This window comes from Rhamphochromis longiceps, linkage group LG5 (genome assembly GCF_057381845.1).
Source record: "Rhamphochromis longiceps isolate RC_006_pf linkage group LG5, R_longiceps_female_GT1.1, whole genome shotgun sequence".
In the NCBI taxonomy this organism is placed as follows: Eukaryota; Metazoa; Chordata; class Actinopteri; order Cichliformes; family Cichlidae; genus Rhamphochromis; species Rhamphochromis longiceps.
The window spans coordinates 11,462,237-11,484,348 of NC_140561.1; the positions used below are offsets into that span (position 1 = coordinate 11,462,237).

Here is a 22,112-nt window from a genome sequence, read left to right on the forward strand (position 1 = left end):
TCTTCGTGACTTTACTGGCAGCTTTAGATGGGAATGATTAATGATTAATTGGCTTATTTAAAGCAGAAAGCTCACAGGACTGTCAGACATGACAAGCAGTGTGTCACTGTGTGCACTGTCTCAAGTCTAACGTAATTTCTTGTCACCAAACCCTGCCAAAGAGAGAAAGGTGTGGGAATATTTGGAGGAGAATCACCTGGAAAAGGTTCTATACTATTTCACTGTGCGTTACACCATTTACAAGCCGTGTGAAACACAGGTATAAATTACAGATAAACAATACATTTTTAAAAAGCTGCCCAAAAGTTTTAAGTATGAATTTTACCTAATCCTCACGCCCTGATCAAGAGTTCTTTTTGGAAAACCTCGCATTTTGCGTTTTTGTCTTGTAAGACTAAAGGATTTTGAGCAATCATTTGTACAATAAAAACTATAATATAATAGAAACATAAGGAACCAAAACAGTTTGAACAGAACTGCCAGGAAAAAAGGAAAATCTGTTCCAATAATGTAAATTTGTGTATAATATCGAGTTTTTATTTCTTGTGTATGCATGTTTTAGACTGGGTAAGGTGTCGAACCTGGAGTGGTGTCAGTGGATTTGAGGATCTCTTTTCCTGTAGAGGCACTTAGAAACCTGCCATCGGGGCTGCACTTTGTGATGGGAACAAACAAAGCTCTTTTCTCCTTGCAAGTGAAAAACCGCTGACCACCATACATCCCATCAGAGCAGCCCTTAACGTCGTAGTCCTGGAATAGTGATTTATAACATTAATACGACAGATCACCAAAGCACACTGAAAGCAACTGCACAAATTTCTAGTCACGCACCAGTTCAATGCCAGCCCATTCACCAGTCTTTCCTCCAGGGACACCCAACCACCGGATGACCCCGTACACTGTGATCCCTGAGTTGGAAACCACCTCCACCATGGATCCCACCTCCAAAGGCACTGAGCTCAGACTCTGGTTCTGAGTCAAACTCTGCTCGGTGCGATTCTCTGTCGCCGGCTGTGCACAAGATCCGATGTTTGCAATGCAGCTGTTGCGTGTCACCGCCTTTCTGTTTAAACCTGCAGACATATATCACGATATGTAGAGGTGAGGATGCGATGCCTAGAAAGTCATATGACATTTTCCTTTTTTTTTTAGGCTTGTCACATGCTGCTTCATCAGATTGTCATCCAGCTAACAAAGATCTATATTTGAAGTATGTAGATAGTTTCAAGTGCACAGTCTACCAAAGGTAAAAGAAAGCCAGATCATGTGGCAGTTCTACTGTTCTGCATTCCAGAACAACAGAACCAGTTTTTCCAGTTGTGTAGTGGGACCACTTTCTTTGCATTGTTAGGGTTGTGGTTGGGGAAGCAGTTTTCAAGAATTTAGTTTGCTGTTTAGTAAGAAGGAGGTGCACCATGTTTGTAGTGTGGTAGTGTTGTTATCAAAACAAAAGGACTTTGATAAAGCCTGAGAGCCATCATATGGCTTTGAAACCGACTTGTTAACTTTGTGTGTGAGGCTAATAATCCATTTACCCCCACAAATGGCATCTTTCCACTGCAGTCCGAGGGGGACAGAGTAAGATGGGACCACCTGGATGATGTCTGCAGCACTGAAAAGGGACAGAGGAGGTTTCTTGGATGACAAAGTATGATCGGTGTCCTGTGTAGGAAACAAGGAAAAACAGTTACTGAAACGCAAACAGGAACTCTGACGTTATTCTTATATACAGAACAGAAACAGTTTGATGCATCTGTACATTTGCAGTGACATTATCTGGCTGCAGTCATGACTGATCACTCAGAGCGATATAGTCATCCTTATCTCGGTGCATTTTAAAGCATTAAGGTTGCACTTGAGAGCACGTGCAGTTATCTGGATGATCGTGCACTCCATGATTTTCACAACTTGAATCATCAAATCAAAATGTAAAAATAGATTATAAAATGAACTCACCACAAATTCCACTTCAAAGGCAAGCATGTACAGGTCGTCTTTATTGTCTTTCCGTCCGATTTGCATCAAGTTCTTCACCAAACCGGGAAGGTGTCCGTTCTTGTGCTTCACCACCACCAGGTCGTCCTGAGACAGCTCACAGATGGCAGAGAACAGTTGCGGGTTACAGAGCAGCTCCAGGCGTCTGCTTGCGCTGGAAATGAAGAGCAGGAGCTGTGCCTGGTGGCGGGTCAGCGGGTACATGTCCTCTATCTTCACCAGGCCCCCGTTCTTGGGGGTCCCTGGGTTGCTGTTCCCGCCGTACAGGAGCCCCACGAACTCTCCACGCTTCGTCTCCGACTCTATGCGCCCGATACATCCTCGGCAGAAGCCTTTCCTCGACTTCCCGCGAGTGACGATGAAAAACTTCTCGCTTAAAACAGTTCTGGGCTCCATTGAAACCCTTTATTCCCACCACTACAGTCTGTCAGACCGGTTGAAAGCTGATACTGTGCTTATATAAGCAGGTAACCTGCAGAAATGCGATAGAAATGCTGTAACAATGTAGCCCAATAGATATAATCGAGGATACTTCGCTAGAACCACAAGTTAGACGCATTTTCAAATAAAGCACATTGCCTGATTATTTGCAGGCTTTGTCATGGATAAAACCCTGACTTATAAGGTGAAATATTACAGACGTGATTCCCTTTAAGCTCCTGTGAAAGTTAACCTAGGTTCACAGCAGGATATAATATAGGCGTCCCCAGCTCTCTAAATGAACAAACGAGCCTGATCTTTGAACTTACTCAAAAAGCATTCCCAACTTACAATCATTAACGATTCGGTTTATTGTTTAAAACAATAATTTCAAAAACTGACTTACTGCGATCATGAATTAAGAACAATAAGCCTTGTTCGTATCCGGTTAATCCACTGCTGGAGCATGAATTAACTCCAGCAGAGGTGAATCACTTCCTCTTGGCTTCTGCTGTGGAGTGGGAGGGTTGAACTACAGGCATTTAAATGCTGGCCTGCATGTGACCGCCAACGCCCACCTGACGGCGCTCGCCTTCTCCGCCCTAAAAGTGCTCTCTATGAAATCTCTCAATCTGGCAAATATTTGACTGCAGACTGATTTAGAGTTAAGAACTATTGATGCGATCAGCTGACTGTAAGCTAATATGAATCTTTTTTTTCTTTATTGAAGTATTTGCTGTCCAACTTGGAGCTTTCGTTGAATTTGACTGATCATTAAGAGACGAAATTTAAAGCAGCCAGCGGTTGCACAGGTCAAGAGTTCCTGAAAGGTCTGAGTGCAGTTTGCTAAAAACAAACAAACAAACAAACAAAACAAAAAAAAAACAGGGTCACATACTGAATTTTGCATCTGTCAATTTTATAATTGACAGAGGTCAAATCGGACTAATCAGCCACAACATCAAAAGCACTGACATGCTGAGTGAATAACACTGGGCCGTGACACTCGTCTGTTATGTAACTTTGAAAGATCTACCTAAACACCCATGATGACAAAACACCTGCTCCACCAGAAGATTACATGTGACTCCCTCTTTTTGTTTCATACACATCAGTAGATTTGATATTAAGAAGTGCCTCTGCTGCAACCTGATGTCTGAACACAAACCTTCTGCTTATCGAGGATTACTTTCCCTCTTATACATGAAGTCACCTAATCTAATTACCAATGTATTACACTCTGGTAGCTATATAAAAAAAAAAAGTAACCAACACACTGGGGAAAATGTTTACAGTAACCAAGAGTTAGACTGCATTGCTCCCAGTGGCACGTTTGCCCTGACTGAATACATGTGACGTGTCCTTCTCCACCACACATTCTACATAGCGTGATGCAGCTATCTTGAAAGTACATCAGTTTTACATAACAGAAATTATTTTCTTCTGCATGCATGTACATGTTTTCTTAACTGGCATTAAATGACAGTTAATTTTATATGAGCAACTAAATCACGTTCCTTTAATTGGAACATGTAATATGAATACTCAGTTTTGTCTTTTTTCATTAGTAAGTAATCTGTGTTGCTGGCTGTCCCCTGTTGGCTGATTGTAATCACCAGAGAACTTTCATAAATTTACATCATAAAGTACAAGGACATCTCTATGCTTGTGAGAATATTTATTTCAAGAATAAAGTTGAGGAGAAAAACAACACTGTATTAAACCACCAGTCAACTGAGGCACTCCGCGGCTTAATAAGACTCCTCTGTCCTCACTCTTTGAACTGCATGGGCCTTTGCATGGAAACTCTGCCCACTTTCTCCTTGATAATGAGCTGATGGGGAGGGAAATTAGAAAGCAGGAAGTTACTATAATAATAATATTTTATATATATATATATATATATATATATATATATATATATATATTTATTATTAGTTAAAAAGGCAAAAGGTCAACTGCAGAAGGCAAAGTGATACTCACAGTGAACAAGAAGTTTATTTGGTTCAAACTGGTGATGGAGCCCTGTCAGGGAAAAACTGTCATTTTTCTCTGTATGGAAGAATAATACGTTGACCAGCATCTGAAGCATAGAAACAGTGTTATCGTCAAATATTTTTACAAAACTGAATGTGAAGCCAACTTTCTTCATAATGTAAGGAGATCAAACCTGGGTGATCACACTCAGGGCATTTTGTTCACCAGAGGTGCTTACTGCCATGTGGATCCCACATTTATGCAAAGCCGGCACCACTATAATGGGCATGAGAAGCGACAGGGGCCGCTTTCCTGGCTCGACACAGTTTTCCTGTAAGCGAGTAACAGTCGATTGTAATATCTAAAACTGTGCCTCATACCTGACTGATTTCACAGCCTGAGATTTTTTGATGGTGTTGCACCTGATTAGTTTGAAGTTGTTCTCTGCTTGTATTTGGCCAGGAAAAATCAAGGATGAGGCTGTTAAGAACGATGCCTGATTGAGTTATGAGTCTGCTCCCAAATGGTCTGCTCAAGGAACTGCAGGAGGATGAAGATAAAAGCAGAGGGGGAAAAACAAAACAAAACCATGTAACATTTCCAAGAAGCGCATACCACACATATCTTGGTTTGATCATCAGAGTCACACTGTAGGCTGTAACCCAGTCACCTTGCAACAGACACAATGAGCTTATCTTGTCCCATGACAATGACCTGTCCAGCCACCAGTTCTGTTTGGGTGGAGTGGATAGGCGAGAGGTACTCAGATGGAGATGTGTGGGAGTAATTCAGCTGCTGCCCGAAGACTTCAGCCTGACTCTTGCTGTGGCAGGAACAGAGGAAAAATCAATTTGTAGTGGATTTTGGATTTTATGACACAAAAGAATGATATTAGTATAAACTAAGGGCTTTTAAAGTTAAACAAAGATGAGTGGATTTAGAGCCTAATAGTTTGTGACAATTTTTTAATTTGTTTTTTTGAATAGATTTGTTTTTCTTTAGAAAACAAGGACATATGAAAGTGACTTCAATCTTTTTCTTCAATCTCTCAGAACTTTTTAAAAACAAAAAGGAAAACTACTCTTCATGTGAGGATTGACACTATCCAAGTTGGATAAGAGTGCGTTTGGAGGTGTGTTCAAGTATGACTTTTAGTGACTCAGACCTCCGGTGTAATGCTTCAACCCTTAATATACTTGTGCTTTCTCAACTGGGACAATACCTCTGTTGTTTCTGGGTATAGTGGGATTTTTTTTTCTGCTTTCTTATATTTTATTAACTCACCATTCACCAAAACAGTCTAAACACCCACTACTGAAAACAGTCATTAGCTGTAACCCTAACAGTGATTATGATCCTGCAACATGTTTTACCTCAGCATGTCAGAGAGCGCCTCAGTCACCGAAGAGTTATAATTAGGGTCACCCAAACCACTGGCCATAGCTAAAGCTGTTTTCAGGGCCTTCATGGATAGCAAACAAAGCACACCTATGTAAGAGAACTGCCATTTACAACAGGTCATAATATACAAAGATATCGGAGGTATTCACACCCCAGTACCTCAGCGATCCAGAGGCGTGTTTGAGTTTCTGTTACGTTGCTCTTGCTGATATGGAGTCCCTCTAACAAGTTGAGAGCTGATAGCAACACTGTACCAGCAGATGGAGGAGGAGGAACCTGAATTATAAACTCTAAGGCAAGAATAACAAACTGCAGATGAAGACGTGAAGAAAATAAAGATAATTTTATCAATTCTGGTGTGTAAAATGTCACCTTTATCATTGTACTGGGCTTCAATGGGTAGCTCTACATCCACACTGTAGTTACCAATGTCTTCTCTGCTCAGTACGCCTCCATTTGCTTGTACCTTTGTAGTGAAAGGCAATGCCGGACTAAAACACATGTCATATTTGACTCACAAAGTCATGCCAGTTTGTATATGTATATCAGTCACCTCATCTACAATCTCTTGAGATAGGTTGCCATGGTAGAAATTCAACAAACCAGCCTCCAGGACTCCTGCCAGGCGAGGCAACCTCACATATGAACCAGCACTCAGAGGTCTTCCATGTGGCATGAATGCATTATTGAAGCTTTGAGATTGCTGCTCACCACTCACCTTTGATATAGCATCAGCTGTAGGAGATTTAAAAAAAAAAAAAAAAAAAAAAACCCAAAAAAATCCTGATGTTAAAATTATTGTATTTATTATTGTATTGTGAAGGAAGAGAGGAGAGAAAATACAAAGAGCAGCAGTTTGTCTCACCTAAACTGTGAGACACATTGAAACCTTCTCTTGCTACAGCTGCAGCTCTGCTGACAACATCCTCCCATGGCAGACTGCAGCAGATTTATGGCATGACGTGTGACAAAAAAACAACAACACCTAATTAAAATGAACTTTTCTATATTCTTACCCTCCGTACAGTGTGTGGGCACGGTGCAGTCCCCTGAGCATGCCTGGCACTCCTACTTGCAGACCTGCCTGAAAATAAATTATAGGTGCAAATGAAAAAATGCAGATGTTTCAGGATTCCTCCACCCCAGCCTTTATACTACCTTGGCCTGTGAAACATTGTGCAGCACCTCCCTTCTGAATGCTTTAGGAGCAGATCCCAGAAAGTTGATCACCCTGGTTTCATTCCTGTGTATGTCATGAACGAGCATGATTCCTCCTCTACAGTGAGGAAATCAAAAAAGGTCAGGGACTTTCGTGTGTATTTATAAATAGAAGTCGCATCAGCATTGAGCAATGAGCAAATCACATACCCACCAACACCTGATACGTGTGGATGAACGACTCCCAAACACAAGGCACCGGCGATGGCAGCATCCACACTGGATCCACCATCACGAAGGACTCTGTGACCGAGTGCGGTGCAGCGCTCGTGATCCGAAAACAACTCCCCGTGTTGGAAGACCTGTAAACAACTGCCGTGACGAGAAATAATGTGACAGGGGTTCGACGTGAAAATTTTAGACACCATTGCATACCAAACTTTCACCCAGGTAAATCTGCAGGACCAAAGCAATTGACACTGGCATGGCAAAGATGGTAGACAGAGCGTAGACAGTTATTGGTGTGCCTCTGCTGGAGCAGTCCTCATCAGCCTCCTGATTGGATGGACTTTGGTCAAACAAATTTGTGCCATTAGGTGCCAGCTGTTTCAAATGGAAAGGATCTGTGGCAGCAGCAAGTGAGGAAAAAGCAACTTTAAACTGAGTTGAAATTTGTTGGGTTTTCAAGGCAAATTTGAACCAAATCTAAATAAGATGCCTTATTTACTAGTACTATATCTTTGTGTTTGAACTCTACCTCCCAATTCCTCACCATAATTTTTAGTCAAGTCACAAGTTAAGTCACTGGGTGATGAGCCATCAGCCAGCTGATTTGAACTACCAAAACTCTTGTAACCAAGTGTTGACTGCTTGTTAAGTTTTGTTTTAGGAGACGCCTCCATCCTAGCCATATCACAAGGTCTGAACTTCACGGTAAACCTCCAGATTACACCAGTTCCCCACCGAGCGCGCTCCTCCTGCAGCAGGAGCAGAACACAGCAGGTGCAATTTCCTCCAAACTAATGAGATCAACTGTTTGCATCTGTGAGAGAGTGAGCAGTTCACTGTCTGTGGGACATCGCAATTTCACTATAAACAAAAGAAACAAACAAGCTGCAAAATCATACTTTTATTGATGTATCAAAAAAAGGTTCTGAACCAACAACATACAGGGAAGTGCATGGTGTCAAACATAGCATAGCACTTGGTCCAACACTGTATAAATTTACCTGTGCACATACACAAAAAAAGAAACCTAGCGTATCTCATTTTATGAGGTGAATTCTTCATTTCAAATTCAGATACAGTACAAGTTCAAATGCTAATGTAGCTGCCTGGTAACAGTTAACTAGTGTTGGCACATAAAGATTAAATGTTTAGCTTAATTTGCAGAAACGTGGAAAAGCCTACAAGTGTTTTTGTTTTGTTTTTATTTTTTGTCTGTCTTCAGTTGCTTTAGCTTTTTGTGTGAGTGTGGCAATCTGTAGTGAAGAGATTCAGTGGCTGAGGCTGCGACAGCCTGGCTGTTGGAGGTGGTAGGAGTGGTGTTGGACTCCTTGGCGAACACGGTTCTGGCGTTGAATAGCGTTGCGGGACACATGATGCCGCTCTGCCAAAACCTTAGCCTGTGTCATCTTGGCTATAGCTTTGGGCTTGGACAAAGAGCTGAACACGGACTGAGCGCTGGTCCCAGTACTCCCGCTTTGTGCTGTGGGCTCGGCATCTGCAACGCTGGCCAGACACATAAAATAAATCCAATAAACGGACAATAACGCTTTTCCTTATTGTCTGCATATAACATATATTAAAAAAAACACTGTTACAGTGGTAGATGCTCACATTAAACACCGCCAGTTTAAAACACTACTAATTTAAATGCTTGCTTTTAGATTTTATCATATGTTTTGAATCCCTTAATAAGTTGGCATCATTATATTTTGCTGATCTCTTAACACCTTATGATCCCCTAAGGCACAGGTGTCGAACTCCAAGCCTCGAGGGCCGGTGTCCTGCAGGTTTTAGACGTGTCCTTGATCCAACACAGCTAATTTAAATGGCTAAATTACCTCCTCAACATGCCTTGAAGTTTTCCAGAGGCCTGGTAATGAGCTAATCATCGGATTCAGGTGTGTTGACCCAGGGTGAGATCTAAAACCTGCAGGACACCGGCCCTCGAGGCCTGGAGTTCGACAACCCTGCCTTAAGGTCACTGAGATCTGCTGATGTAGCTGGGTTGGGGATTGAGCTTTCTCATTTTTATTCTTTGGCTTTCAAACCAGAGTGAGAGCTTAGGTATTTAGGCTTTTTTATTTTTGTGATTCTTCGGATATCTTTACTAATGTGTGTGGGCGTGTATGCTGTATTGTCCTGTTTCATGTGCACCACTTTGGTCATCTTTGTTGTTTTAAACGTGCTTTATAAAAAAATGGACTGGACTTCTTTCAGTTTCCTCTGAATCTCTGTTTTTCAGTGATATTCATAATACGGTCATCTCAGACTCATTAAAACTCTGGCTATCAGCACAGATACCCCACCTACAGACTATTCAAAACTTTGTTTACACGAGGCAGCCAATCAGAGCAAAGATGTCTTAAAAAGAGGGTGTAAAGGGGCTGCATCAGACCCAGTATAGGATAAATAAAGGATTACTTTGAATTGTGAATCATCTTTACTTTACTAAAGTCAATGAATATAATTATGGAGCTAGAGATTAGCGTAATAGGTCCATTTATTAAAGTATTTTAACTTTAAATATAATACAGAAACAAAAAAACAAAAGCATGCGATGACCTCACCAGTCAGTTTCCATGTCTGTTCCTTGAGGAACAGAGCTGGATGGTTGGCTGTCAGTCAACATTGCATCCTGGTTTTCTGCTGAACCTGCCTCTGTGAAGACAGAAGTTGACCTCAGTTATAAGACTGGGTAATAACCCAGTGTATGCTAAGCATAAGAGCAGGGCGATATGACCAAAAATATTTATCACGATATACATTTGAAAATTTGCGATGACGATATAACTGACGATATAATTGACACTAGACAAAATACTTTACATCTCCACAACTTTATTAGGGAAAAAAACATCAATCTATTTACAATTAAACAAACAGCTGTTTTTATGTGCATAAAGTTGTATAAAAATTTAACAGTGCAAATGCAAATTCCTTGCTGACAGTTTAACCAAAAGGCATTTCCAGTGGAAATGTTCCCTCTAAGCTGTGCGCGTGCGCAATTGCGCACTGCTGGCACGCTCTCTGCGCACAGAAAATCTGCGCTGCACACACAAAAAAAAAATCTAGCCTGAATTGAAATTAAAATTAATACTTTAACAATTCTGTTTTGCAGTGTTAGTCAGTAAGTGACTGGCTGCTCCCGTATGGGATTAGAACGATGCCACCTTATCCCATAGTCCAGCCAATGATGCGATTCACATTCGTATATACGCAGCTAATCAGCGTCGTCGACAGGCTATGACAGCGTCCTTATGTGCTGACACCGGTGTTTTAGCTAGCAAAGCGGCGGATGTGGAGTGAAGCCACGTTAATGACAACGTGTACAACCATTGGAGATGTGAGCAGGACAGACGGAACAATTGACGGAAAAAGTGTGGACTTTATACCAGTTTTTAAATTGTGTTGATCGGCAGAACAGCTGATTGTTCTGTAAATAGTTTAAAATGTTTATTTAAAAACTGCCTTGGCTGCATTTGTAGGTAAACAGCTGCAAAAAACTTTGTTGTTTGCAAAACTCAGTTACTTTTTTGAAGAAGTAACTATATAATTAATTGCCCAACATCGGTCATTATATTCTGTATTTTGCAGACAGAGAGTTACAGACTCTCTCACAGACCATAGACTCGTAATACAAGTCAGAGCTTTATTTAAAAAGAAAAAAAAAGTTGTGTTTTCAAAATTGGAGTTCAAGTTATTTTTTATAATAACTTAACATACGACACAGGTCATGAACAAGATTTTTTTTTAATTTTCATTGTATGTGGGCTAAAGCAGTAGTCTAACATAAATGCTGTAATTTGATTATTTTAATAACCCATGTAACTTGGATGGATTCGATGCTGGCGTGACCACAGTGCACACGTCTGCTGTCGCTCACAGTGGTCCAAGGGAGTTTGTGTGTTTGCTCAGACACATGAAAAATTAGAGGAAACATTGCACACGGGATTATAAGGGGCACTGTCGATTTTCAGAAAAATCAAAGGACTGATTTTAAGTGTGCCGTATTTAGCATGCTCTACCAAAAATAGTGCTTTGTTGTGTATCTGACGGACGAAAGCCAAACCAGTTCCACACCACTGAAGTTGCAGCATTTTTACAAACCATTTCTGGTTCATCCGTTTCATTCAACGATTCGCTTTCGCCCTTCTCATTCTCCGTCGCCGCCATGCTTTTTCTGCCATGTGCGTATGTAAACAGAGGCAGTGAGCATGTGCATTTTACCCATCTTCTATCGCGATATTTCATTTTCTTGTCGTTGCCCATCATTATACCGGTATTACCGTGAACGGTATGATATGCCCCAGCCTAAGCACTGTACTCGCGTGTAAAAACAAACACTCAATATCAAGGTGTGCAGTTCACGGACTAAATAACTAACAGATGACCTACTGAATCGCAGTTCTCACACACACACACAAACACACATACATAAACATACATGAAAGAAGTTTAATATCTTGTTTAACTTTGTTTGACCATTTTTGTGTTAGCCTGTTGGAATGATGTAAAATATGTCACTGTTTAAATAATGTTATATTACTGACAGACGCTGCATGACTGACCTTGGTGAGTGACAACATGCCACCCTTCCTCCATCGTGTCTCCAGCCTTGACATCTTCGGGGGTCTCCTCCTCTCTTCCAAAAAGCATACGCGCGATTGTTCTGAACATATCTGTTGTAGTTGCTCTTCTTTGTTCTGCACGGTGCTCGGGTGTTACAATGCTCTTCAGCTGCTGTGGGCAAGAGAAAAAATCAAAAAGAATAAAATATCATTACTTCCTGATTTAATTCAACACAGCCCTTGATTCTCCCCCCCCTTACTGTTTGGGAGTGGGTGATGCCATGAGATCCCATATTACTTTTAACATATTCAAGCAGTCTCAGGTCAGCTGACTGGGATGCCCAATGAAATGTTTAGTAGTTTGCTGGTTTGAATAAGAATGCCCACTCCCCAAGAATTTCATTGTTAGTGACCATCTGTTTCTAGATACATGGGGGAGGGGCTCTTTTCATCAAACATCTGACCAGTGGGAAGCTACGGCACTTAATTCATAAAGATTTATCTCTTATTTTTGTATAAATGCATCAAAATTAAAACACTGCAGATATTATATCATTGAATCATATTTTCATCTCTTCTCGTTGCCTGAATTCATTATCAGATGCATTTGTTGTATATTGTTTCATGTCTTTTGCTCACTCGGCGTCCTCATTTACAATACCAGAAGATTATATCGTATCAAATCAAAAGACCTTAGACGGCCAGCAGTGCCTATCAGTCCAACGCAATAACAAGCGAACGAAATGTAGCTTTATGACAACAATTCATTTTTAAAAAAAAAAAAAAAAAAAAAATATGACAACAATTCAAATGTAGGTTATCTATTTCCCGTCAACGTTAGCAGCCTGTGAGAGCAGCTCTGCAGCGACCTTACCTGCGCTTTCTCAGTTTGACTCGAAGATCATTATGGAGTTTCAGCTGGGTACATATATTCAAAATAAGCCTATAAATGCTACAACGCACCTCAATGCGACTGTTGTTTTGGATTTCAAATATTCAACCGATAGCTCAATAACAGACCCGCCCATATCCCCGCCCACCAGGAGCAGATCACCAATCAGAGGCCAGGAGGGAGCTTGTCGTTTTGATTTGAGTTTAGTCAAAGATGAAACATTTTTGTTAAGATAATTCCCCTCATTTAAAAAAATAATAATAATAATACTTTTTTAATGTAACGTTTACGTTTGTTGTTCGGTCTATTCAGCTTTGTAAATCACTTCTATACAAATTACACCAACGTAACTTTTTGTATTTTGCTGCATGACTAAATAAAGGGAGAGATTTTTAGTCGATATTGTGAAGTAATAACACTAAAATTTGACCTTTTGCGGCAAAAAAAAAACATGTTTTGCACGGGAATAAGGTATTTTTTTCATAAGCGGAAAGAACTGGACAAATATTGGTGTTATGTCTCCACCTATTGGTTTGCTAAAATGATAAGGGAGGTTAACGCATCTTAACATCCCTTGCTATTGTTCCATATTACTGGATGTTTCATTAAAGAAATAGGCCTAAATGAATAAGTATTTAACGTTCAATAACCTATTTCAATAGCAGTTGAATATTAACACGTGTACGAAAAATACTGTATCTTTTGTGAACGTGTCTAAGTCTGAAATTTAACTAGATCCTATACTAAAGCTGAACGCCAATCAAAGCGCACAGCCTATGGCACAGAGCTTTTTTGAAAAACTAAGAATCCATGCTCACTTTTATATGTGTGTGCTGCTTCACAGTAGGACCTTGTGGACATCCATGATCGGCTCATTGTCCGTGATGTGAAGGACAAACACGTGCGTGAAATTTACGCAAAAAATCACTGTATGGATGTATGCTTAAATCTGTCAGGTATATTCAATTTCAGTGTTCTTTTTATTTTATTTTCAAAATCAGAAGACTGTGATTTACTCCAGGATTTCTACCTACCAGTAGGACAAACTGATTATTACTACATGGTTTATCATCTGTGTCATTCATGAATCTGTTGTTTTGTGTTATTGTGTGTTATGTTCTCAGTAATTATCTTATTTTTAAATCGTGGATTACTATATCACGTTTGCTGTTCAAACGTGCACAACCTTCTTCTTAGTTTGTTTAAAGCTATTTCACGGGTGACATGACTTGGACGCAAGAAGACCGCTTTGACAGCAAAGTGGTTTCACATGGCGTGAATGGTCATATAGTTTTACTTCCTTTCTTCCAGGAGATGGTGCCGTTACTCTGCTGACGTTGATCTACGGTCCATAAATTGATAAACTGGCATATAGCTTATTCTATATCAAGCTGCACCTTTCTTAAAATGGAAAGTCCGATGACACTTTAAACCAAGTCAAGATGCCGTTTCACAATAGCAGCCAGTGTGTTTTTAAATCAGCATATGGTTATTCTCATTCTTTCATCTGCTTGGAATTATTGTTGCGGTGTTATTATCACGTATATATGGGGTCAGATGTTTATATCCTTCCGTATCTATAATTATATGAGCTTAATAGAGGGCAAATTGTCATCACACCTCCAAGAATCTGCATTATTGCACCACAGAGAGCCACAGTCACCCAAACTGCCATTTACATGCATGTCAATAAAACAATTCGCTATGGTTCCTTCACCTTTTCTCGTCTGCGGCTCAGCGCCGCTGGATTCCTGTGGAAAGGCTGTGAGGCTCATGTTTTTGTTGTCGTAAAGTGTGTTGAGCGTGAAAGCTTCTTTCTGAGCACTTGAGCGGCGATATGTGAGGTGGGAAGGTGGGGAGGGCCCTCGGGGTGAGCACACCCCTACTTGCCTGTGTCAGAGTATTTCAGAACAGAGGCCAGTATTTAGAGACTCTTCATGAAAGCTGTACATATGACTTTTTGCTGAAGTTCCACTTTAACTTTTGGGGCTGTTGGAGGACTTTTTCTCCCCTGTTTCCCACGGATCCGCAGAGCAAGATTATAAACGACTTTTTCGACTTCTAGAAACTGCGCCGTGACCACAGGATACTTTAACGCACAGTTGCTACACCCTCAAAGAAGGACAATGCCTCGATCTTTCTTGGTCAAGAAATACTTTGCTAAGCAAAAGCCAAACTACAGTGAACTGGAATGCCAGAACAGTGAGTTACGAAGTTGTTTATCCCTTCAATGAATTATGAAAGCATCCTTACATAAGCGTCGCAAATGAGGCATGAAATTGTCCCTTTTTCTAACTGTAGAAGTAAAGTTCAAGTCGAATGTAAGAACATTTTCTAAATGTGTTCTGTCTGGTCCGACTACAAACCAGTCTATTCCCCGTTCAAGTTGGGACCCGTTAGATGCACTTTACCCCCCTTCCTGCACCCAGACAGAGCTCCATTCATGTTACAAGCCCTTGTGAATACGTGGGAGGAAGCGGCCACAGAGCCTTCCCATGGCTCTAACTTTATTCTCAGTAAATCATGAGGAAAAGGGAAAAAAAAAACGAGAAGAATGCAGAACCTAAATCAGTCAGGAAGAGAATTCATGCAGTCCACGAGAATAGATAAAATTGTTTTTAGATTTCAGTAATGCATTTACAAGCTTAATATTTAACTTTTGTAAGCTTTCTAACACTGGCTGTGAAATCATCCTCTTTCCTTAACAGACACTTATTTGGAGAATTATACTCTTGCTGATCTCTCATCAGTCAACACCACTGCCACCTGCTTCACCACAGGTTTGGTGTGGGATCTGAGTGTTCTTCCCACCCTTTACCTACCAGCCTCCCAAACAGAACCCTCTGCCAACACAGGGCCCCTGGACCTCAGCTCCCCATCCAGCCTCAGCAGCAATGCCAGCAGCAGTGGAGAGGAAGATGAGGGGCGCACCTCAGACCCCCCTAGTCCTGAACCCGTGCACACGTATGGCCCTCGCCAGCGGATGAAATGCACAGGAGTCATGGCTCATATCAGTCCCCCAGAGGAGGAAGAAGAGAGAGAGACCCCTGCCACAGCTGCCAGGCCAGCTTTCCTCTGCAAACACTGCCCCAAAGAGTACACCAGCTTGGGGGCTCTAAAGATGCATATCCGCTCACACACTTTGCCCTGCGTTTGCACCACCTGCGGGAAGGCTTTCTCCAGGCCGTGGCTGCTGCGCGGTCACATCCGCACACATACAGGTAAGACCCATTTTCACACGTATTGTGCAACACTGTATGGTATCTGGCAACTCTCCAATGGATTGTTGACACATGAATGAAGAAATCTGTGTTACTGACAATTTGTAGCTCTGCGTATGAGTTGACATCATTGTTAGTCAGCAGCAGGTCACTCCCTTATCATTCAGACTGTGTATGAGGCAGCAGGATATCCATGACAATCAATGTGATGAGCTTAACACTCAATCAGCAGACATTATCACACAGGGAAGCCCTCTGTAGACCTTGCACTCATTGATTACACATTGTGTTTAATGTCTCGGCAACAATGACTCGTCTGCTAATTATCTTACCACTGCTGTTGGTTATCACGCAGAATGGAGGGACAAAAGGTTTAAGGAAAGCCTGAGGGCTCCCTGCTATCACTGAGCACTTAGTACCTGCAGCAACTTGTTAGCGTAATCTCATTTGGCCCTGATTAAATCATGCTAATTCAGTCAGTCTCTGACCCCACCGGTCTGCCATGTGATTCTTTATTATCTTCACAATGTGACTGCTGTGTGTGAGGTGTTAGTGGAAAGCTCTTGTGAACTCAGTGATGCTCGAGTTGTGTCCCTGTATGGGATTTTTACTCACATCTAGAGGGAAGTTCCAGTGAAGTCATAAGTTTCCAAACTTTTCCCTGCAGGTGAGCGCCCATTTTCCTGCCCCCACTGCAACCGGGCCTTCGCCGACCGCTCCAATCTACGGGCTCATCTGCAGACCCACGCCGAGGTGAAGAAGTACCAGTGTAGCGTGTGCTCTCGCACCTTCAGCCGCATGTCACTGCTGCAGAAACACAGCTCCTCGGGGTGCTGCTCCACTTCGGTGTGAGACGGCCTGAAGGGAGGCAGAGGGGACCCACTCAGAGCTCAGGAGGGCTTGCAGCCATGGAGAAGAGGTTTTCACAAGCCCGGTTGCCCTGTTGAGGACCTATAAGGCCACAAAGAGCATGAAATGGCCTGCTTTATGAGACCTGGATGGAATTAAACCTCATTATGGATCTGACTTTACAAGCCTCTTTTTCACCATTAAAAAAACAGCTGACAAGCTGATTTTTTTTTCTTTTTAAATATAGTCCAAGGTCTTGAGGCTGGACCAAATCTGAACTGCACTATGCAGACACTCACTTGATATCAGCTCCTATGTTGCTATTGTGCCCATTCCAAACACCAAATATGTAGTGAACTCATTGGGTTAAGAGGTGTTCTTTCCCGTCTCTGTCCCGGTGCCGGTCAGCTCAGGATCATGGCCGAGACACAGCTGCTCAGAGGTAGGGGTGCGTGGGTGGAGTAAATCTCTTAGCGTGTCTCAAAACACACACACACACACACACAGACACACAATTGAGTGCACACACAGCTGTCCTCGGTACTGTGGTGTAGATAGACGAGGTGCTAACAGGTGCTACAGCCCTGACCTTCGCTGGTTGATAGCAGGTGACTTCCACTGCCCTTGGTTTGCTTAAGAAAAAAGAGGAAGCATGTCATCACAAAAGAATGGCACCAGTTAGTGTTTTCTTCACCAGTTGGGGGATCATTTTAAGCCTCTATTTTGGCTACATCCAAACCTTCTCTTTAATCTGATGTGTTTAGGAGATAGGAAAAGCCGTTCCGTCTGTTATTTTCCAAAGGAGTTTCACTGTGCAGCTCTGCCATGCATTCTAGGTTACCACAGTGTTAATAATGTCAGCCAAAGCCATACAACTCAAATAAATACGTGCCTTGAAATTATATTATTTTTGAAACCAAAATGTGCCTTGTGTGTTTACCTCATTTAGTAGTCATGGTTTTAAGAAATGATTGCAGTATTAGTAGAAATTAGTTCTATAAAGTTTTAAAATGCAAAAAGGCTGGGACCAAAGAATTTTGTAGTTTACAGCATGGAGACGTGCTTGCCTATGATGTAATGAGGACCCTGTAAATGGACAATGCAAAGATGAATTTTTTAAAAACTTTCCTGAACATTTTATGGCAGTGTTTAATAGTGCAATGTGCAAGTGATGCGTTATGTCATATTTTTGTGCTATGCTTGTGTGTTCAATTCCTATTCCCTGTATTTCGCAGCTGATATCCTTTCATTCAATAAAGTAATTTATGTTTATTAAAACCTGCAAACCGGCTGTTTTATCTCCGCTTCGATGCGACGAAACGAGCGCGGCTGAGAAGTGTTGGTTCATGGAAGTCTGTTTGATCATTAACTGGGAAATTTCTGCTCAGCGCCTTGTAATTAGTGAGCGAAATGACCGGGATGTTGAAACTGAACTGCAGATGTGCAGGTGAACACACTGTGCTGATGATGGATGGAAACAACTGAATGCACCTGCTTCCAGTTTGCACCTGCCATTTACTTATCGTTCGTCACTGTGCAAACATTACTGGATATGTGAGTGTACAGTTAAAAGAACTCAAACAAAAAAACTTCTCTTTCCCCCTTCTGTCCAGCCCAAGCTTGAAGATTTAATTCACATGTGCTCACCTACCTTTTTTAAAATGATCATATAGGGGATTTCTTATTACTACTTGATTGCAGTGTAAATATGTTGTTCCCTCTCTGGGGAGAGAATTACATTCTCCTCTTCCTCTGCCTAGAGAGTGAGTCAGAAACTGTTTAGCTTTAGTTCCCATGTCTCTCGTGCTCACAGTCAGTAAGTCAGGCCACTAGTCAAGCCAGCAGTCAGTCAGTTAGTTGGAGTTGGTGTGCGTGGGCTGAGCCAGCTGGGCCAACAGAGTGAGGTAAGGTGTTCCACGGCAAAGTTCCCTATTTCCTTTTGAGTCAGCTACCAGCCAGGATGCCTTCTGCAGCATGTAATGGTGACTCACCTCACACAATCCTCAAATGAGATTGCTTATGCAAATTCTTAAACATCTGTGGACAAACACCAACAACCTCCAACATGGAAATAATATGAGGATTTCATTCGAGAATGTGGCTGATTGTGGCTCCTTTTGCCCTCATGTTCTCGTGTGTCTTAGTTATTGTGCTCTTGGATAAAAGCACTATTAAAAGATCAGCTGTTGGATGTTAGCTCAAACTATTTTGATGTCAGCTGGTATGTCCCGAGGTCAGGGTGTTAGCTCTGGCAGCAGACACAGTTGAAACGAGTCCTCAAATTAAACATCAGGTTTGCTCTTGATTGGCTTTTCCTGATGATTTTAATCTCTGTCATATTTCTCATCATCTAAGATTTATAGGATACTGCAGCGATATATGATATGTGTGTTCAGAAAAAGCAAAGGCCTTTCTAGTTTTATTTATTTATTTATTTTTGTGCTAAATGTTTTGAACCTTGGACAAATCTGGCTTTCCTCTATCCTTTATAACTAGGTCAGAGTTTTCCCAGATAGTGCGAAGCCTTATACATTTCCTGTAAAAACACAGGCACATTTCAATTCATTGCTGCATCACAGGTTTTTGTACTTCTTTCTGCCTTTTTATAGAGAATTAAAAACACAACATGCTCCCCTTCCCTTGTTCCTCGGGGGAGAGTGGAGGCCTGGATCTGAAATCTGAGAACGTTTTCCTGCTGTGTGCTTTACAGTGCCAGAGCACTCACTGTAATTTACCAAAAGTGGCTGCTATTTATGCCATAAAGCATGTGTTTAACATTCCTGAACCCCACTGTGTTTGTGTATTCCTCGCTCACTCGCTTGCGCTCTCCCACTCACTCTCTGCCTGCCTCTACTGCTGTATGTCTATTTATGTGAGTGTGTGTGTGTGTGCGAGTAGTAAGTGGAAATGGTCCCTACAGAGCAGCAGCCCTTTCCCTCTTCACAGGAGGATCATCTCTCCCCCTCTGAGACAAGGCGGACAGGAAGTGGGAGTTTACATTGGCCTACTTTACCCAAAAAAGCAGCCCTGGGTCGAAAAGCTAAAGTGCTCATGTGGTGTTTTTTTTTTCTTTTTCTTTTTTGGCTGCTGCAGTTTGCCAGTGCCAGCGCTGTGTCCCATCCCCCCCATCAGCTGTCCCACCCATGGTTGCTCTCGCAGCCAACTTTTTGGGGTGGAGTTGGGTGGCCAGGAACTAACGAGCGGCCTTCAGTGCAGCAGCAGTAAGGGCTCATGGTCTGGGAGACAGGAAGGAGCTGTCAGCATCTCATAAACAGGACTCATCTTGCACTCATGACACACAAGACCTGGAGAGAAGTCTCCCAGGAAGAGGCCTTCAGAGACCCACTTTAGCTTCAGACTGTTGCTTAGTCTGATGCTTACTGCCCCTCTGGATAAGCCATAACACTGACACCGAATATACATAGCTAGCATGTCACACTTGAGATGTTACAGTCACTTGACAGTAGGATGAGTATCACCAGTGGACAAGTCCAAATAAAGTGTTGTAAAGCTGTGATTTAGGCAGCCATCGACTGATTTGAGATTCACACGGGAAAAGGAAGTCACATGAAAACATAAGTGTTTCCAGTCCGTCTGTTTAGGGGTTTGTGGTGTATTATGGTAGAAAATACAGTAGAGTATTCTTTCATTGTTACACTCGAGTTTAATATAAAATGTCAGTATTGGTCACCGTTGGCCTGGCCACTCCACTTTGAGACCCCAGGTGTGAAAGATAACCTCATTACTGGTGTGTCTGTGGGAATGGGAACAAAGCGACACTCGTTCTTCTACTCTTAAGAATAAAACAACTGCTCAGTTTTGCTAGGTATACTCCCCCAAAACCTCTCACCTCACGTGTTACTCTCTCAGCTTCCTCCAGCAAAATTAGCACCTCTCGGTGTCTATCACCTTGCTTAAAGAGCACTTTATTGCTCTTGAATCTTAACGTTGCCTAACATTTGGTGGGAGTTTTTTTCCTGTCTCCCTCAGAGGTCTCCTTGGAGTTCTGTTGTCTCACTCTTAATACAATCAGAGTTTGGACAAGTGATGCAAATGTCAGAATGCAAAGCTAATTCCTCTCCGCTGAGCTGCAAACAGGCCAGAGACTGGTCTGGTAAATAAGAAGGCCAACAGCGGTAACACCACAAATATGCTTAATGATGGATTTGATCAGGCTGCGGAGTTGCCCCAAGGCTGGATTGGAGAAGTGGTTGGGTGGGTTGGAGGATGGGGGTAGGGGGTGCATATTAAAGAGTAATGAATCACACACTCAGTCACAGGGTCGCCGGCTATGAATGTGCTCTCTGTTGGTTTTCCTGGAGCCTGGAGTTTACTAACTGATGACGCAGGCTGGACTTGATCAGAGACATGTGTTGCTGCAGATTCGATGCCAGTGAGAAGCATAGCGAGAAAGAGGGGAGAAGGGGGAGAGGTAGAAAGATGGACGGCGCCTGAGCTCTTTGCCTTGCCTCCATGTGTCCTTCTGGGTACTGGCTTGCACTGTGGCTGATGGGGTCGGAGGGGAGATGGAGGGAGAAAATAGACCTCAGTTATACATTGGAACAGGAAGCCAGAGATTCTCTGAGAGTATCCTGACCTAGATTTTAGTTAAAAAGAAAAAATCATTACCCCCAAATTCCTGTGTGACATCTCAGCAAGCCATGGAGAAGCATGCCTACTTGACACAAGAGCAGTGAAAGCAGAGCTTCCTCTGCCCTAAAATGAAAAATAAAACCAGGTCTCACAATTAAACAAGGACAAGTCTACAGCGTAGGCTGTATAGAAAAGATAGATGCCTGTGACGTCACCCATTGGTTTGTGGACAACCACTTTGAAGCTGGGACTTCAGTTTTTTGAAGAGAGCAATGAGTGCTAAATTATTACTTCTTGAATTGTCTGTTAGTACAAATAACCACAAGGAAAGCTATAGTAATTCCATCAAAAAACATAGTCAGTATTTCCAGTAAAATGACTCGAACCAGCTGCAGGGAAGCTTAGCAAAGAGCTAGCAGGGCTAACACCTGTCCTGGCATCCACCTGTTATTCAAAGCAACCACACCCCTATCAATAAATAGGCTGAGGTTGCTACTGGGCCAACAGCCAGCTCGAGTCTCTGAGAGACTGCTACTATCATAGTGGTGCTTCAACCTTAAAGTTAACATTAACATGCTATCTTGTCCATATGTAGGAAAGCTAACTTTACTTGCTAGCATGGAACTCCAAGTACGCTACATAGTTCTTTTTCCTTGTTTTGTAATTTTGGCATAGCGATCAACAAGGTGAGGATTGTCCAGACTTATAAGCATTTTCCAGAGGGAAAATGCAGAAGTGCAGATACTGCCCATTGTGACTCTTTTCTAAAACTGTAGAAATTATCACTAACTGTTAGGGTCATACTTAATA

At 42.0% G+C, this 22,112-nt stretch overlaps 4 protein-coding genes across 5 annotated transcripts in view; 1 reads left to right on the top strand and 3 right to left on the bottom strand.

The window, feature by feature from the left end:
• The window catches only part of cyld2 (cylindromatosis (turban tumor syndrome) 2), a 6,076-nt gene extending 3,149 nt beyond the window's left edge, over window positions 1-2,927 (bottom strand). Inside the window, exons 1-5 of the mRNA XM_085405804.1 lie at window positions 2,822-2,927; window positions 1,957-2,467; window positions 1,536-1,662; window positions 832-1,073; window positions 582-750 (exon numbers count right to left, since the gene is read on the bottom strand). Of these exons, the coding sequence (XP_085261930.1) occupies window positions 582-750; window positions 832-1,073; window positions 1,536-1,662; window positions 1,957-2,391 (973 nt within the window). The 5' untranslated portion in view covers window positions 2,392-2,467; window positions 2,822-2,927. The remainder of the gene's footprint in view (window positions 1-581; window positions 751-831; window positions 1,074-1,535; window positions 1,663-1,956; window positions 2,468-2,821) is intronic.
• Window positions 2,928-4,166: 1,239 nt separating this feature from the next.
• LOC146669283 (glutathione hydrolase 7-like) lies at window positions 4,167-7,897 on the bottom strand. The gene is made up of 15 exons (XM_085407865.1): window positions 7,724-7,897; window positions 7,387-7,574; window positions 7,162-7,313; window positions 6,952-7,069; window positions 6,810-6,877; window positions 6,659-6,732; window positions 6,347-6,528; window positions 6,166-6,259; window positions 5,953-6,083; window positions 5,766-5,854; window positions 5,063-5,215; window positions 4,815-4,932; window positions 4,586-4,723; window positions 4,399-4,498; window positions 4,167-4,249 (listed from the first exon to the last, which is right to left on the bottom strand). Exons 1-15 carry the CDS (start codon window positions 7,860-7,862, stop codon window positions 4,167-4,169), a joined length of 1,827 nt encoding a protein of 608 aa, XP_085263991.1. The 5' UTR covers window positions 7,863-7,897.
• A 168-nt stretch (window positions 7,898-8,065) lies between these two features.
• Window positions 8,066-12,766, bottom strand: tp53inp2a (tumor protein p53 inducible nuclear protein 2a). 2 transcript variants are annotated; one of them, XM_085405806.1, is made up of 4 exons: window positions 12,622-12,766; window positions 11,748-11,916; window positions 9,747-9,837; window positions 8,066-8,682 (listed from the first exon to the last, which is right to left on the bottom strand). In XM_085405806.1, the coding sequence occupies exons 2-4, from the start codon at window positions 11,854-11,856 to the stop codon at window positions 8,448-8,450; spliced, it is 435 nt and encodes a 144-aa protein (XP_085261932.1). In that variant the 5' UTR covers window positions 11,857-11,916; window positions 12,622-12,766; the 3' UTR covers window positions 8,066-8,447. The 2 variants fall into 2 exon arrangements, with proteins under 2 accessions (XP_085261932.1, XP_085261931.1); XM_085405805.1 differs by having other exon boundaries at window positions 11,748-11,919.
• A 1,710-nt stretch (window positions 12,767-14,476) lies between these two features.
• snai1a (snail family zinc finger 1a) lies at window positions 14,477-17,987 on the top strand. Its single transcript, XM_085405808.1, has 3 exons — window positions 14,477-14,841; window positions 15,348-15,860; window positions 16,528-17,987. Exons 1-3 carry the CDS (start codon window positions 14,766-14,768, stop codon window positions 16,710-16,712), a joined length of 774 nt encoding a protein of 257 aa, XP_085261934.1. The 5' UTR covers window positions 14,477-14,765; the 3' UTR covers window positions 16,713-17,987.
• The last annotated feature ends 4,125 nt before the right edge of the window (window positions 17,988-22,112 follow it).

Bases quoted from the DNA above. Each gene is read 5' to 3' on its own strand.
- LOC146669283 (XM_085407865.1), bottom strand. From the start codon at position 7,862: ATGGCTAGGATGGAGGCGTCTCCTAAAACAAAACTTAACAAGCAGTCA. The intron at 7,575-7,723 runs GTGAGGAATTGG...CTGCTGCCACAG, and splicing joins TGACTTGACTAAAAATTATG to ATCCTTTCCATTTGAAACAG. The intron at 6,260-6,346 runs GTGACTGATATA...TTCACTACAAAG, and splicing joins CTCAAGAGATTGTAGATGAG to GTACAAGCAAATGGAGGCGT.
- tp53inp2a (XM_085405806.1), bottom strand. From the start codon at position 11,856: ATGTTCAGAACAATCGCGCGTATGCTTTTTGGAAGAGAGGAGGAGACC. The intron at 9,838-11,747 runs GTCAGTCATGCA...CTGTCTTCACAG, and splicing joins GCATGTTGTCACTCACCAAG to AGGCAGGTTCAGCAGAAAAC. The intron at 8,683-9,746 runs GTGAGGTCATCG...GTGTCTGGCCAG, and splicing joins ACAGACATGGAAACTGACTG to CGTTGCAGATGCCGAGCCCA.
- snai1a (XM_085405808.1), top strand. From the start codon at position 14,766: ATGCCTCGATCTTTCTTGGTCAAGAAATACTTTGCTAAGCAAAAGCCA. The intron at 14,842-15,347 runs GTGAGTTACGAA...TTTCCTTAACAG, and splicing joins TGAACTGGAATGCCAGAACA to ACACTTATTTGGAGAATTAT. The intron at 15,861-16,527 runs GTAAGACCCATT...TTTTCCCTGCAG, and splicing joins TCACATCCGCACACATACAG to GTGAGCGCCCATTTTCCTGC.